The 13,535-nt window shown below is 40.8% G+C and overlaps 1 protein-coding gene across 1 annotated transcript in view; it reads right to left on the bottom strand.

Moving 5' to 3' along the window:
• Positions 1-459: 459 nt before the first annotated feature.
• LOC144152262 (uncharacterized) overlaps positions 460-13,535 on the bottom strand; it is a 123,843-nt gene continuing 110,767 nt past the window's right edge. Inside the window, exons 44-54 of the mRNA XM_077683497.1 lie at positions 13,446-13,523; positions 10,471-10,625; positions 10,265-10,344; positions 5,096-5,223; positions 4,039-4,242; positions 3,833-3,906; positions 3,655-3,756; positions 3,400-3,570; positions 2,996-3,136; positions 2,834-2,915; positions 460-2,740 (exon numbers count right to left, since the gene is read on the bottom strand). Coding sequence (XP_077539623.1) covers positions 2,594-2,740; positions 2,834-2,915; positions 2,996-3,136; positions 3,400-3,570; positions 3,655-3,756; positions 3,833-3,906; positions 4,039-4,242; positions 5,096-5,223; positions 10,265-10,344; positions 10,471-10,625; positions 13,446-13,523 — 1,362 coding nt within the window. The 3' untranslated portion in view covers positions 460-2,593. The remainder of the gene's footprint in view (positions 2,741-2,833; positions 2,916-2,995; positions 3,137-3,399; positions 3,571-3,654; positions 3,757-3,832; positions 3,907-4,038; positions 4,243-5,095; positions 5,224-10,264; positions 10,345-10,470; positions 10,626-13,445; positions 13,524-13,535) is intronic.

Raw genomic sequence — 13,535 nt, 5'->3', positions numbered from 1 at the left:
ATACCAATCAATATTTTCACAACGAAGCTACCCTTGGGTTATGAAGCACCTCATGGTGGAGCGAATTATTTTAGCCCCTGGGGATCTCCAACACGAGTGGAATACCGCCCATACAGACATTCTAGTTCTTCACCTGCGCCAGAAAAACCACTCTGTGGCGGGTAATTGAAATACCTCGCGCCGTGTGTGTTTAAATTGATATATATATATATATATATATATATATATATATACACACACAAAAAGACGTTTTCGACCACGGTGAAAAAAAAAGTGTTTAATAACGTTTCGGCTGAGGGACCGGCCTTCGTCAATCTGACGAGGGCCTGTCCCTCGGCCGAAACGTTATAAACCCGTTCTTTTTTACCCTGGTCGAAAACGTGCTTTTGCGCTTTCAGGAAAACCTTCTCTGTATATATATATATATATATATATATATATATATATATATAAGTGTGTGTGTGTGTGTAATCAGAATAGAATATAAGGGGCTGGTTGAAATAGAACATAAATAAGGGTTGGCAGTTGGCAGTCAAGAAAACCTCGCCATAAAGAAGCGATAAAAACACATAAAGAAGCAGGAAAGAGAGAAAGAAAGTGGAGAAAACGCTCGCCAGGTGGGATCCGAACCCGCGGCCTCCAGAATACGCGTCTTGTGCCATGACCACTACGCTACCGCTGGGGCTATATATATATATATATATATATATATAGTTTAGAAAAAATATTCCCATTGGCTATAAGGTTTACATGACTGAGTAGTTACAATGAAAAACGTAACAATATTCATTCTAAGGTTTCGACCAAGGACAGGTCCTCGGCTAAAACACTGGAATAAACCATGTTTTTCACTGTGACTATTCAATCGTATAGTTAACCTTATAGCCAGGAACGTTTTTCTATATGGATGTATACATATATTATGTGAAGTAAAAAACTAATTCCTGAGTGGCATGACATTTCAGCAGAACATGGAGTTGACATCCGCTGCAACATTTTTACTTAGTGGACATTATTTTCCAGTTTCACTGCTTGTCTGGCTGGAAAATAATGTCCACTAAGTAAAAATGTTGCAGCGGATGTCAACTCCATGTTCTGCTGAAATGACATGCCACTCAGCCCTATGCATTTATTTTGGTAGGTCCACACTGTAACATTTGTTTACTGAAGTATTAAAAATGAGTTGTGTTTAGTAAATAATTTTTTATGTCTATATATATTTCCTGTGCAAGGTTTGGTGAAGAACACTCTTAGTTTTTGCGTTCTAATCTTTGCAATATGGCAAGTTTCCCAATGTCCGAACCCACTCGTACCCACTGGTGTCCTGCATCTGCCAGTTGTAGCCTCGCCTACAATGAAGGAGCATTGCAACTTGTGATATTCCTGAAGTTCTACTGGAGGCTGTGGAAAACTAGACCTCAAGGTCACACCAGCCTTCAGAACCATGTAAAGGCAATGCAAAACATCTGTGGTTGTCGAGGTAAAGTTGTTGTCGATGGAAATTGAAGCTTTATAGACACCACAAATTCTGGCCAAATGCACATTTAGTTTTTTATATGGTACTATTGCTCCAAACTATGGGATGATCATGTGGGGACATTTTAATTCACGCTTTCTGTCATATGGTGCAGAAAAGAACAGAATGCACCAACACGATCGCTTATGATGCAAAGGTGTATTTTCATGTATCAAATATGATATAATAGCATCTCCTGTACTGCAGTTGATTTGTCAAATTCATGAGGCAAAGTTACTTAGAGCGCTCTTAATATGCTAACGATTTCATGATTAGGCTGAAGATAGCTAACAATTAAGTGCTTTGTCATGCAACCACAGGAATTTCGGATTGTAGTCCAATGCTTTCAATCTTGCACCTGTGTGCTCATTAGCTGCAATACTTGTTATCTGCACTCGTTTAAATACACACACAAAGCTTGCATTCTTTAATACATTTTTTACACATACGAACACTACTTGATAGTGCGTAGTTTATAAAACTCCCGTCTGTAATTTTTGTGCTATGCATTGGAGGAAGCCTAAGCCTAAAGTATATGCTACGCACCATCCAAATTTTAGTACGCCATGAAATAATAATTAAAATCTAAGGGAATGTACTGCACAGTGACGGAACACTAGTAAAACCTTCTAGTTTAAATCTGGCACTCATAATCATGATGGCAGCAGCTCATTCTCTCATGATACACGTCAGATGAACTTATTATACACTTCAGAGCAGCAAACTAAAATATGAACACTGTGCTATATATACTTAATAAAAAAAAGGAATTTTCTACATAAAATGCTTAATAAAATACAATATGTACAAATCCCTATTTACATGACTTTAAAATCACTTTGGTAACAAAACAGTTCCTCCTTGACTTGTGCTTAAGCTCTTGAAGCTGCCTCCCTAAATTTTAAATCAAGTGTGTAATTTAAGTATTGTCTTAAAAAACAAGCATACCGAAATTTCTATCATGTCATCACAGTCTATGTTATGCTTTCTATCTTCAGTTTCTTTGGACACACTGAGATTCTGAGCGCACATTCCTGCTTGGGGTGGCAGCATCAGCAGCTTACAAAGTCACACTGGTCAGCTGAGTAGTCCCCGTAAAGACTCTGCTACTTTTGGCTCAAATTTCGTGATCCATTTGATGTTGTTGTCGACACCTTGGACGCATTGTTGGCGAGATTTGCTCGTAGCATCCGTTTCGGGCTGTTCCATGAGAAACTCTTTGATCTGAAGAGGAAAGAGGGAAAATAAAACTTCAGTGAGTGGCATAACCTCAGTAATAAAAGTCACAGCTCTGGTGAATTAGCCATTGTTGGTCACCTCCTCCATCTTCTCTGGAGTGTTGAAATCTCCACAAACATGGAGAAGCAGATTTCCTGGAACTCGGGAATTTTCGCCAAATCTAGTCAGAAACAAGGGTGAGATGTTAAGCTTATCATGAATTCAGTTCATTATAAATTGTCTTCCAACTTTTATACTCACTTGCTGATAAATGTTTGCCAGTTTGCTCTGAGAAAGTTCCAAGCAATATCACGTCCCTGGGGGTTGCTGGCAACGGTTGCAAAGACTGTGCCAATGTCTTGACGCCTTATTTTGGTCTCATCAAACGTAAAATTTAGGTACCTAGAAGACAGGTTGAAGGCTTAACACAGTTTTTGTTGGCAAAATAAGACAACAAAGAATCGCAGCGCAGTTTGAAAAAATCTTTTAGCCATACTGATTGAACACATGCAAGAAATAAAAACATATTTCATCCGGTTATTTGCAGTGTTGCAGACATCTTAACCTAAACTCGCGAAAAGAAAAAAACACGCACTAAAATTTTCAAGACCGAGTGTTTTGTGAACTCCCTAAGTCCACATTTCAAAATGTGCATGCTCCCATACCTTGACAGTAACACCTCATCTTGGACTTCTCCAAGTGCAGCCATTATTTTCAGTTTTTCAGCATGATCAGTTTCTTCTAGGTACCTCTCAAACACTTGTAACCACGTGCTTTCATCCCCTGTTTGTCTCATGCCATATCGGAAAACAGTGCTCTTGAAATTCGGTTCAATCCTAGAGGATAAAAAAGTCACAGCGGCCATATCTTGCAGAACGGAAAACGCAAAACAAATGGGCTTTTGCAAAATCAACACTTACGAATCTCCATTCAGCCAACTTCTGAAAGCATCGCTGGCGAAATGCAGGCCACTTTTTTCACCAGATCTACAAGAAACTTGCAATATTGCTGCATTTCTTAGCCTGGAATGTATTAAAGAAACATTGGATCAAGACAAGTGATAAGCAATTAACATGGGCAAAAAGAAATAAAAATTACCTTTCCAAATCAGTTCCTGTGTCAGTAAACTTAATACTCTTCAGAGTTTCAGAGAGTAAACCTCTGACAAATGCCTGAAAGGGCAAAGAAACCAGATTCTTATTCACAGAACAGATGTGCTTATTTGCAACATAAATGCAGATCATGACAGGAAGCTGTCTGGCAGCAGGTTTTTTTCCTTTGGTAGTGCTAACAACACAGCTTACCTTGAACTGTTTTCCGGTTTCTGTGCCAGCCAGGCGATGATGCAGGAAGGAAGTTCCCATAGAAAACATGGCCCATGGCACATAGTGGTTCTCCTGAACAATGTATCTGCTCAGGTTTAGGGCTGACATGTAGCTCAGGTGGCCAGCCCGTGCGAGGAAAAAAGCTTCAATCAGCAGCTCTCCCCTATCACTCGGCGAAAAGGCCTGCAAAGCATACAACAGGAGTTTGGTACAGCCAGCCACAAATCATGTGAGCAATAGCCTTTTGTAATTCAGAAGTACCCAGCCACATGCATCCTATTACTATTTATAGAAACAATTGTTCGCTTGTAATATTAGTTTTTATAATATTTTCATTCAAATAGTTGCTAGTCTAAGTAAAGATTTTAAAATCAAAGCGAATGTTCCACAATTTCAAACGGGAAAGCAGAAATTTATAAATTCTTGTTTGTGCTTCAGTAACTACGTAATAGAAGTACGAATGCTTGATCAAGAATTAACTTCCACTGTCTCCCATGTGCAGCGAGATCCTGAAACCACTCCTCTCACTAGTGAGAGGATGTCACTGTAATTCGCGCGTGTCACTCGATCCTTTTGCCACTCCCTGCCTAAGTGAGAAGGATAATGCCGCTGTCCTTCATGAAGAGGGGCAACCTTAAATTTAACGGTTGGAGAGAACACGCTGACTCTATTAATAAATTCACCATAAAACTACCCGGAAGGACACCTGGGTGATGGGTGCTATATATTGAGCTGAAGGTGATGGAAGTGACATTGATGGGGCGCAAATACTGAACTGGCAGAATAGGCACACCCATGGCAGCTTGTGCACTAACAAGTCACTCATTCCTAGTGTGTTACGTTACTTAATAATTGCTTCATTATTAGCTTTATCCACCTTTATTTCTTCTCAATGCTCGCCACAGTACCAAATGTTATACTAGTAATGTTCTCGTTTGTACGCGCACAAAACTTGTAACAATCCAACCGAAGTGAAGTCAGCAATACCAAAAATCCTACGATATAATTGCAGGTAAATTATAACGTTAGAACTTACGTTCATGTCCCTCTTCAGAATGTCTTCAAGAAGGTGAAAGTTTTTTTTGTCATATTTTACAAAGTAGAATCCAGTCATATTATTGTTGAATTTCACCCATGCATCTTCTGAAACCTGGATATTGAATGCTGCAAAGAGAAGAATTGTAATTTAGCTAGGGATATATGCGATTTTTGATAATCCCTTTATATAAATGCATTGTTTAAAAATACCTGTCAATTGTAGACTAGGCATGTAGTATGCAATTAAGAGCACAAAGTGTGGGCATGTTGGTTAGATAATACAGTAAAACCCGTTTATAACGAATTTTAATATGCGCCGCGATTAGTTTGATATATCCAATAGTTCGATGTAGCCGAACCCGCCAGTAATGAATTTTTGTTACAAGTTCGCAATGCTAGCGAGCGCCCCACGCATGCAGGAACGAACACAATAAACTTTGTCATTACCAGACACAAAAAATTCACATTTGTTGCAAGCTATAAAGCTACTTTCCGCCTTAACGCCTACTTCGCAAAAAAAGTAAAAAAAATGGTGATTCTTGTTTTCACTTTCGTTTTGGCGGCGTCAACTAGCAGAGAATTCTCTACACGAGTCGTAGTTTGCACCAGTTTGAGTCCGTGTCTTTCAATATCGAAGCAATATTGGCGGAGGACTGCCGCTGCCGAAAGCGCTTCATTAAGCGTCGGACGGCTTGACATCCTCCGCCTCTTCGGTGGTTTCAGCAGCACCAGCTCTCGCGACATTGGCAGCGGTGCCTCCGTCCGAGGAGCTCACAGTTATGGCAACGTCATCGTCGACATTCGAGAACATGTCGAAGGACACTCCTTTCGGCGCAGCACCGAGAATGTTGGCGAGATCTTCCCACAATTCGCCGATGCTACCGTCTTGGTCAGGGCTCGCTCACTGGGCGGGTTCCGTCGTGAGTCCCGCGCGTCGAAAACAGTTACGGAAAGTGTCCGGCATCACGTCGCTCAATGCGAGGCTCAAAATTTAAATCGCGACCAATCAACATCTCAATCCCCTCTCCGAGGCCATTCATTTTGGCGGCAAATGTAGGCGCGCCGAGTTAGATATATCAGATGTGAACTTCGTTATAAGGAATATGTTTCGCGTGTATTTTCGTAACTGATTTGCTGTTGTTCAATATATACCATAATTCGCTTTATCCGGGTTCGTTATAACCGGGTTTGACTGTAAAGGCACAGTGCCTCCAGTGCCGTCCAATGGCGTTCCAGCTCAGAGCAAAAGCATAACTACAGTGGCATCCGAAGGTATTCAAATATTTAGGCTAGGCTGGCACAGAGCAGAACATCTACCACAGTGGCGTAGAGATTCCGTATTAGCTTTGTGAAACGATGGCCGGTGGTTAGTGTCCAGTACTCACGAGTTTTTTTATTTATAGTTCTAGTTTAAACTGCAATTTTGATGGCTTAGGCTAGTTTTCAGTGTTTTAAATGATTGTTTTTATTCGTTAGGCTAGGTTTCGTTACGTTATGTTTGGGAGAGTGCAGTGCCAGACGCGGCGTTTTCTCGTGAGACTTTAAAATGACACTTTAGTGCAGTGCTCATAGTATCGTCAGATGGCACTCTAGATGCAGCGCAATAAAAAATGTCAACAAGCGCTAAAAGGACAGATCGTGACACGCAACACACTATTTTTTCTTTTTTCATTTTTTCTTTCATTTCGTCACGTGTGTATTTATTTCAGTCGTGATGCGAGGTCTGCGACATACACGTGGCTCGGTGCTCTTGCCTTGTTTTACAATAAAGCTGGCTTCAAGCATATACCAGTCCGTGGTCTTAAGAATTTTGTTCCATTTTTTCCCACTTCTTAACCTTTGATGCTAGGTAGCACATTTCCACATCAGGCTGAATATTATTCCCAACAGGCTCTGGTAAACTACACACACAGTCTAGTGGCGCTGGTGTTGGGACTCGTTGAACGAGATCATAGCTATAGCGCAAAAACACAGATAAAAGGGACAAGAATACAGCGCTGCAAATGTATTAGTTTAGTCATGTACAATAGGTCCAAATATATTTCTATACAACATATACAACATACAAGATGTATATATGCAACTGCTGGCAGCGGAAAACGCAGCAGGATTAGGAAGCTCACATATATGTTAATTTGCTTCGACGGTTTAGGAACGAACCCTATGAGGCCCAGTGTAGGTGCTAAAGCTTATCATTTCCATTTTTCACGTAATATGCTTGTCTAAGCTGTGGTACCAACGCAAGTAAAGTTGTGCAGAGGCAATTTTTACGTTCCTAAATTATCTACATGGTAGTTCCAAAAAGAAGAGAACAAATTAATTTTATTTTAGTAACTTGAAAACTAGTCCCTGGCATGCACTTTAATAGTGTTCATTTTTCTCCTGCACGAACGTGCAAAATATTTGGAGTATAAAGTGACGTACATGGAATTAAGTTCTGGGGGGAATGAAAACAAATAAAACCAAATAAATCAAAGCAAATTTCAGTAACAAAGAATCTGTAGATGTAGTTGGAGGTCTCTACATAGGGTTTTTCATTTTTAGTGATGCGCGAGTAGTGATTTTTCCTTTTGAAGCAAACACGAAACGAATAATGATTTTGTGCGAATAGCTACGAATCAAAGCGACTATTTTCAAATCGAAGCGAATGTTTACAGATTTAAAATAAGAAAGCTGAAATTTACAATTTCTCAAGCAAGCTTCAGTGACAAGCCTGGAGAAAAATAGAGCGCTCATTTAAAAGGTTTTGCAGAATTTTCCTGTGGCATAAAACAAGGACAAAGGAGCTATGCTGCTGTTCTTAGCTGTATTGACATTAGATTCCACATGGAGGCAGCTTTCACCTCTTATGATCACTTCAACCAAAAATGCTTCAGTAGATTAGTCTAATTCTTAACTAAGTTTTATCATTAACAGAATTCCCTATAAAAAAGAAATGTAGATGGCGGTTTCATAGACCTTCATGTTAGCTCCAAAAATGTAAAAGAAAACTCAGCGTATGGGACAATGCAAAGAAAAAAATAGCCTGATTCATAAACCTTCCTCTGCACGCCTCATGGCATGGTGGTATCACCTTTGTTCTGCACTTGCTCGCAGGTCCCTTTCCCAATTTCAACAGTGCATGAATTTTACTTTTCAAAAGCACTAGCGCCGTGCATGTCATCGCACGCACGATTCAGAATCTTCAATATGGGTGCTACGAAGGGCATGTCGTGTCTAACATAAACGTATAAAAATAATTGAGACCAAAATCGAGGCAACGAACAAACGGAAGTGAAACCTGCAACTAAGTAAGCCAGCTTCCATGTTAGTGCCACAGTGTCAACATCTGCTTGTCAAGAAAGCTTTATCTCATGTTTAGGAGCATGAAAATGGACACGCTTATTGTTTTACTTAAGTCCCATATAGAAAAAATTGGAACATTACATGTAAAAAAAAAAGATCAAAGTGCGCATTATTTACCGGAAAGGAGGGAGGGGGGCTAGGGACTGTGGCAATACGCAGCTAGGCTTTATCTAAAGAACGTTAACCAGGGCAGCTTGAGCCGACCACGTCATCAGTATGCACAGTTCATAAAGTTTCTCACGAGGAACTACTCTATCCCTTTCGGCCCTCGTGTCGTCAATTAACGTCATCACATTGTAGTTCCTGTAGCGCATACATAACGAAACCAAAACTGCTTGTTTTCTGGGGAATTGTCCTTCAGTGATGCCTATTGCGATAGATATCATTGATGTTTTATTTTAGTGGAGCTACTCGCTACAAAAAATAAAAAGCTCCGGTGAAGTCCAAATTACGACACAGAGGCTGAAAAAAATGGCGGTCTCAGTTTTATTCCCAAGCTTGTAAATCTATAAATACGTGCACTACAAAGCTGAATTTTTGTTTGTAGGTTAATGTAGTCATAATTATTAGGAAAATGTGCAAAAGTGATGTCATTGCTCTACACAAAATTTTTAATTGCCACAAGTCTTAATTATGTGCCTCATTAATAAATTTCTTATTACTTTTACTTCCACCTCTATTTTTCGTTTATGGGCTTATGGGACCCTAAAATTTAGCAAAACACACATAAAACCCTGTTTAGCTTGAAATAAAAAAATCAGGGCCAAAAGGGCTCTGGCCCACTTGACCCATTGCCATGGAGATAAGAGGCGTTGCTCAGAAGCACTATCTTCTTGCCGTTTTGCCACATATCATCCGAGTACTGCGGAAAAGCCCGTCGCCGGCAGCGGAGAGCGCCGGCGTTTTCAAATTGCGAAATACTTCAAAATTTATTTGAAATATTGAAATAGTGCTATTCGATTCGAAGCCGAATCAAATTTTGCGTTATTCGCTTGGATATTCGAAAGTTTCGAATATTCGCACACACATATTCATTTTTGTTTTTCCACACAACATTGAAAAAATGGTTGGTTATAGGAGTCGAGTAGGAGCAGACATCAAATGCGTAAGCTTGAATGGGCTATAAAAATAACAAACAGTTCTGGTTTAATCAAAATATTGGGCAACTCCTATCTCGCTACAATTTATTTTGTTCCAAGCGAAGCATTGTAGACCTCAGTGAGGAACTACCCGCTTCTTCTACCGTAATATGACATGGTAAGGTGTATTTGGCACACTTAGGGGAGCCGCCGAAGCTGGTAAGAACCCTGACTTGAGGCCGTCGTAGAAAAACCGGAAGTTCGTAATAATGCATCAAACTTACTGAAACCTATAGTTAGGCTTATCACCATAAAATACAGCTAAACCGTGCAACAGCATAGCTATAAGATTTGATCTTGCTTTGGCCAATTCAACTGGGTAGAATTGAATCGCTTACGCTCACCTGAACCCACTATGTTCTCTCTGAGAAAACCGTGGGTTTAAAATCTGTTTGCCATTTTGACCACAAATGTTGCAACATTGTTACAACAGCCACTTACAGGTGGCGTGGCGTTCCTAGCTCTGTTGCAATCGCCTACAACTCATCAGTACATTTTATACACGTTTCCTCAAGAGGAAGAGAAGAAGACATCCATCAATGACAATGTGGGGTGGGTTGAATGCCCCCCCCCCCTCCTGGCTACGCCACTGATTTCAACTAAACCAATAGCGATATTCTAGCAGTTTGAACTCAATCGACAGGAATCACGCTTGTCTAAAAACGCTGGTTCGTTTCACTTACTTTGCTGAGGCCTCATGAGCCAAAGAAGGCCCACTTTGCCATCGCTGGTCCGATATGTCAGAGGAACTTTCCAGGTATGCCTGAAAGGAACCAGTAAGCACATGAAAGTGCCGGGATAAAAGTGAGCTTAAACGTTGCCGGTTGAAAAATTTTCAGATAACCTTTGCGTCAGAATAAGGTCTGAATTGTGCGGTATTAACGCTTACCTGAATGGTGTTGGCTTCCGGTTCATGGCAGTGTCAGGATCTATTAAAAATTGTGACTGCCTCACATTGAAGCTCTTTCCACTTCTTTCCACAGTGACCAGGGGAAATCCCATCTGCTGGGTCCAGGTTTCCATAATACTGGTTATGCTTACACCCTGGATAAGGAGTGAGGCAGCCAATGAGCGCTGGGAAGACTGGGAATGCTTTGAAAACGTAAATACAGTCAAGTGCAGTAAAAATAAGAAGGTTACAACCCATGAAAGCAGCATTTTGAGGGAATTTCTCTTCACCAGACTATATTGACAACCATGTGAGGGTGTTGTAACAAATTATTCAAGTTATGACACACTTAGCAGTTGCCAGGATGCAATGAGTAAGACAGCACCCCCTGAAAAAAAGCATTTCTCATCCCTAGAGACCAGACTTTAGGCAAATGCCTATGTTCGTTCCGCCCCTACCGCCCCACTATGATATATGAGGGTGAATTAGAGGTTAAGAAGGACTTTTATGACATTTTATATTGCCTATAAATGCCTATTTTCAAAATCGGTGCCTATATGAACACTAACCATAGGTTTCGACTTCCAGTGTAGTTTAAGATTGTTATTCATGTTACTGGGTGGCATTGGCTATTCAGAAGTTCAACCTAGTCCTCAAATTAAACCAGCTCCCGAAAAACCATGCTAGCAACAGTGCAATGGAACGCTCATCCTCACTGAAAGGAGGGACAATTTCGAATAAAACAATCCGGAGATGCCATAGTTTGCAATTGCTTCCACAAATTTCACAGTGATTCTTAGGCAACGTTCCACATATTCTCCAAGCCGATTTCTTCAAACATGTGGAGCGGCACCCTCGTTTGTACAAGCATAGTCCAATCTAACTCAATTTTTAATGCAATGGTTGGGCATTGAACACGCCTTTGTTTACCGATCACTTCTATATTGAAGAGCCAACGCTGAAACATCACTGCACAGCTGCATTTCCTTATGACCTAAAATTCACACAGCTGATGGGCTGTAAAATGTGCTTTTTCATAAAACATCTGTTCGGCTGCTGAACACCTTTTGAAAATGCTCTTCAAAAGTGTGAAATTGTATTTGGAAGTGTTGGGACGTATATCTATATATGAATAAATTGCCACAGCTGTACCTAACAGTCTTTATGTAAGAATGTTAATTTATTAATAAATCATCGTCTCTCTTGCATTCAGGGGCATAGCTAGGGTGGTGTTTTGGTATCAGAACATGCCTAGGAATTTTTAGAATGCTGCCTCTCCACCTCCTCTCTTTCGGCCTTTTTTTGCCCCTGCTGTCTACACACTTTCACAGTATATCAAAATGTAAAAGCGAAGAATAAAATGACTATGATGAAAACAGACGGAGGCTCTCCTGCTTTTTATGTTTTGCCAGCGGTATAAAACACCCCCCGAAAAATATTTCTGGCTACGCCACAGCTTGCATATATTATTTGTGTCTGTTTTTGTTGTGTTGTATTTTAACTGCGCCAGGCAGACACAAAGTAGTGCTTTTATTAAGCAGTATTCCAAGCTTTCAAGCATTCTTTCCCAAGCCTGTTTCACTATATGCGGCGCTTGAGCAAGTGACAGTGCCCAGTGAACATTAGTGTGAGAAGTTCGCTTGTTGAATTACACCAATGGATCATCATTAGTTGAGCAGTTTTATGGGACAATTGAAAGACTATGTTAAACTGTAGGCACTTTTGTGTCATCATTATGAATATCATTTTTGGTTTTCCTGTCATAGGTACAGGCCGCGCGCCACTTCATTTGAAATTATTTACATTCATGGAAAAATGTATCGTTCCTATATTTACAACGTTGGAAGCCTAAAATAGTTTTTCCTGCCTGTTTTAGGTGCCTACAATGCGCTTTTTAGTGCCCAAAAACCCGGCCTCTACTCATCACTCAAACTTTTGCTCTCTAATGTACTTCTGAGCCCTGTTATGCTAAACAATGTGGCATTGCACAGCACTTTACCATAGTTGATTTCTCATATGCTATTTTCTTAATCGAACTCGAAATAAGCATTCAGTGTATACATTTTTCAGTTGGGCCAGCTGGCTCACTAACACCTGCTGTGTTCGCCACTTGCCTGTCTACGCAGACTTCTGACAAAAGTATTCCGTGTAGTAGAAGTTTTAAATATGATATATTTTGGTTGCCGGGTTCTAGCTGTCATTCCCTTTGCGCTGTCAGCCACTTTTGGAACTATGGCTCAGTCAATAGCCGGACGCCAGATTTTTACGTAAAGGGCCATTTGACACTTGCATAAAAAGTGATAACCTGCAATCTTCACACACGAATTCGCAACCATGTAAGAATCAGGGCCACACTTCCGTTTTGTACATGTACTGCTCTTGCATGTTTGCCAATTACGGTTTAATGCAGTTCCACTGCAGGTGCGAAGCTATTATGCACTTTGGACCTGCCGCGGTGGCTCAGTGCCTAAGACGTTGCACTGCTGAGCACGAGGACGTGGGTTCGATTCCCGGACATGGCGGCTGCTTTTCTGGTGGAGGCAAAAAGCCAACACGCCCGTGTGTACGAGATTTCGGAGCTCGTTAGAGATCCCCAGGTGGTCAAAATTAATCCGGAGCGCTCCACTATGGCGCGACTCATCGCCTGCGTCGCGTCGGCGCGTTAAACCGCCCAATCAGTTAGGCACTGTGACCAGAACTCAAACAAAACACAATCATTTCATACTTTCACTATTGTTAGTGCTGAAAACTATGAGTAAAAACGGCTTCAGCTATATTTGAAATGAAGCAAATATTCAGGCGAGCCTAACTTCACTGCAACTTTTATGCCGTTTTAGTTGTTTTACTATGTAACAATGCAGGAGGCATGGTATGTGCCCTAGACGCAAATGGTTGCCTGCAGCCTGGAGTGGCTGCTCATGTTACCAACAGCAATTCAATGTGTACCCTTAATACACGAATAGGTAATCACTTACACTAGATGATGCGGACTCAAGCTCATCCCAAAGGTCAAATGTGATGGTGTTCCCAAACTTGTACTTGCTGAGGTATCTCTGCATAAAGGA

The sequence above is a fragment of the Haemaphysalis longicornis genome, unplaced genomic scaffold (genome assembly GCF_048455015.1).
Source record: "Haemaphysalis longicornis isolate Haplotype H1 unplaced genomic scaffold, Haemaphysalis longicornis Haplotype H1 scaffold_1, whole genome shotgun sequence".
Taxonomy (NCBI): domain Eukaryota; kingdom Metazoa; phylum Arthropoda; class Arachnida; order Ixodida; family Ixodidae; genus Haemaphysalis; species Haemaphysalis longicornis.
This window is presented reverse-complemented; position numbering and strand designations above follow the sequence as displayed.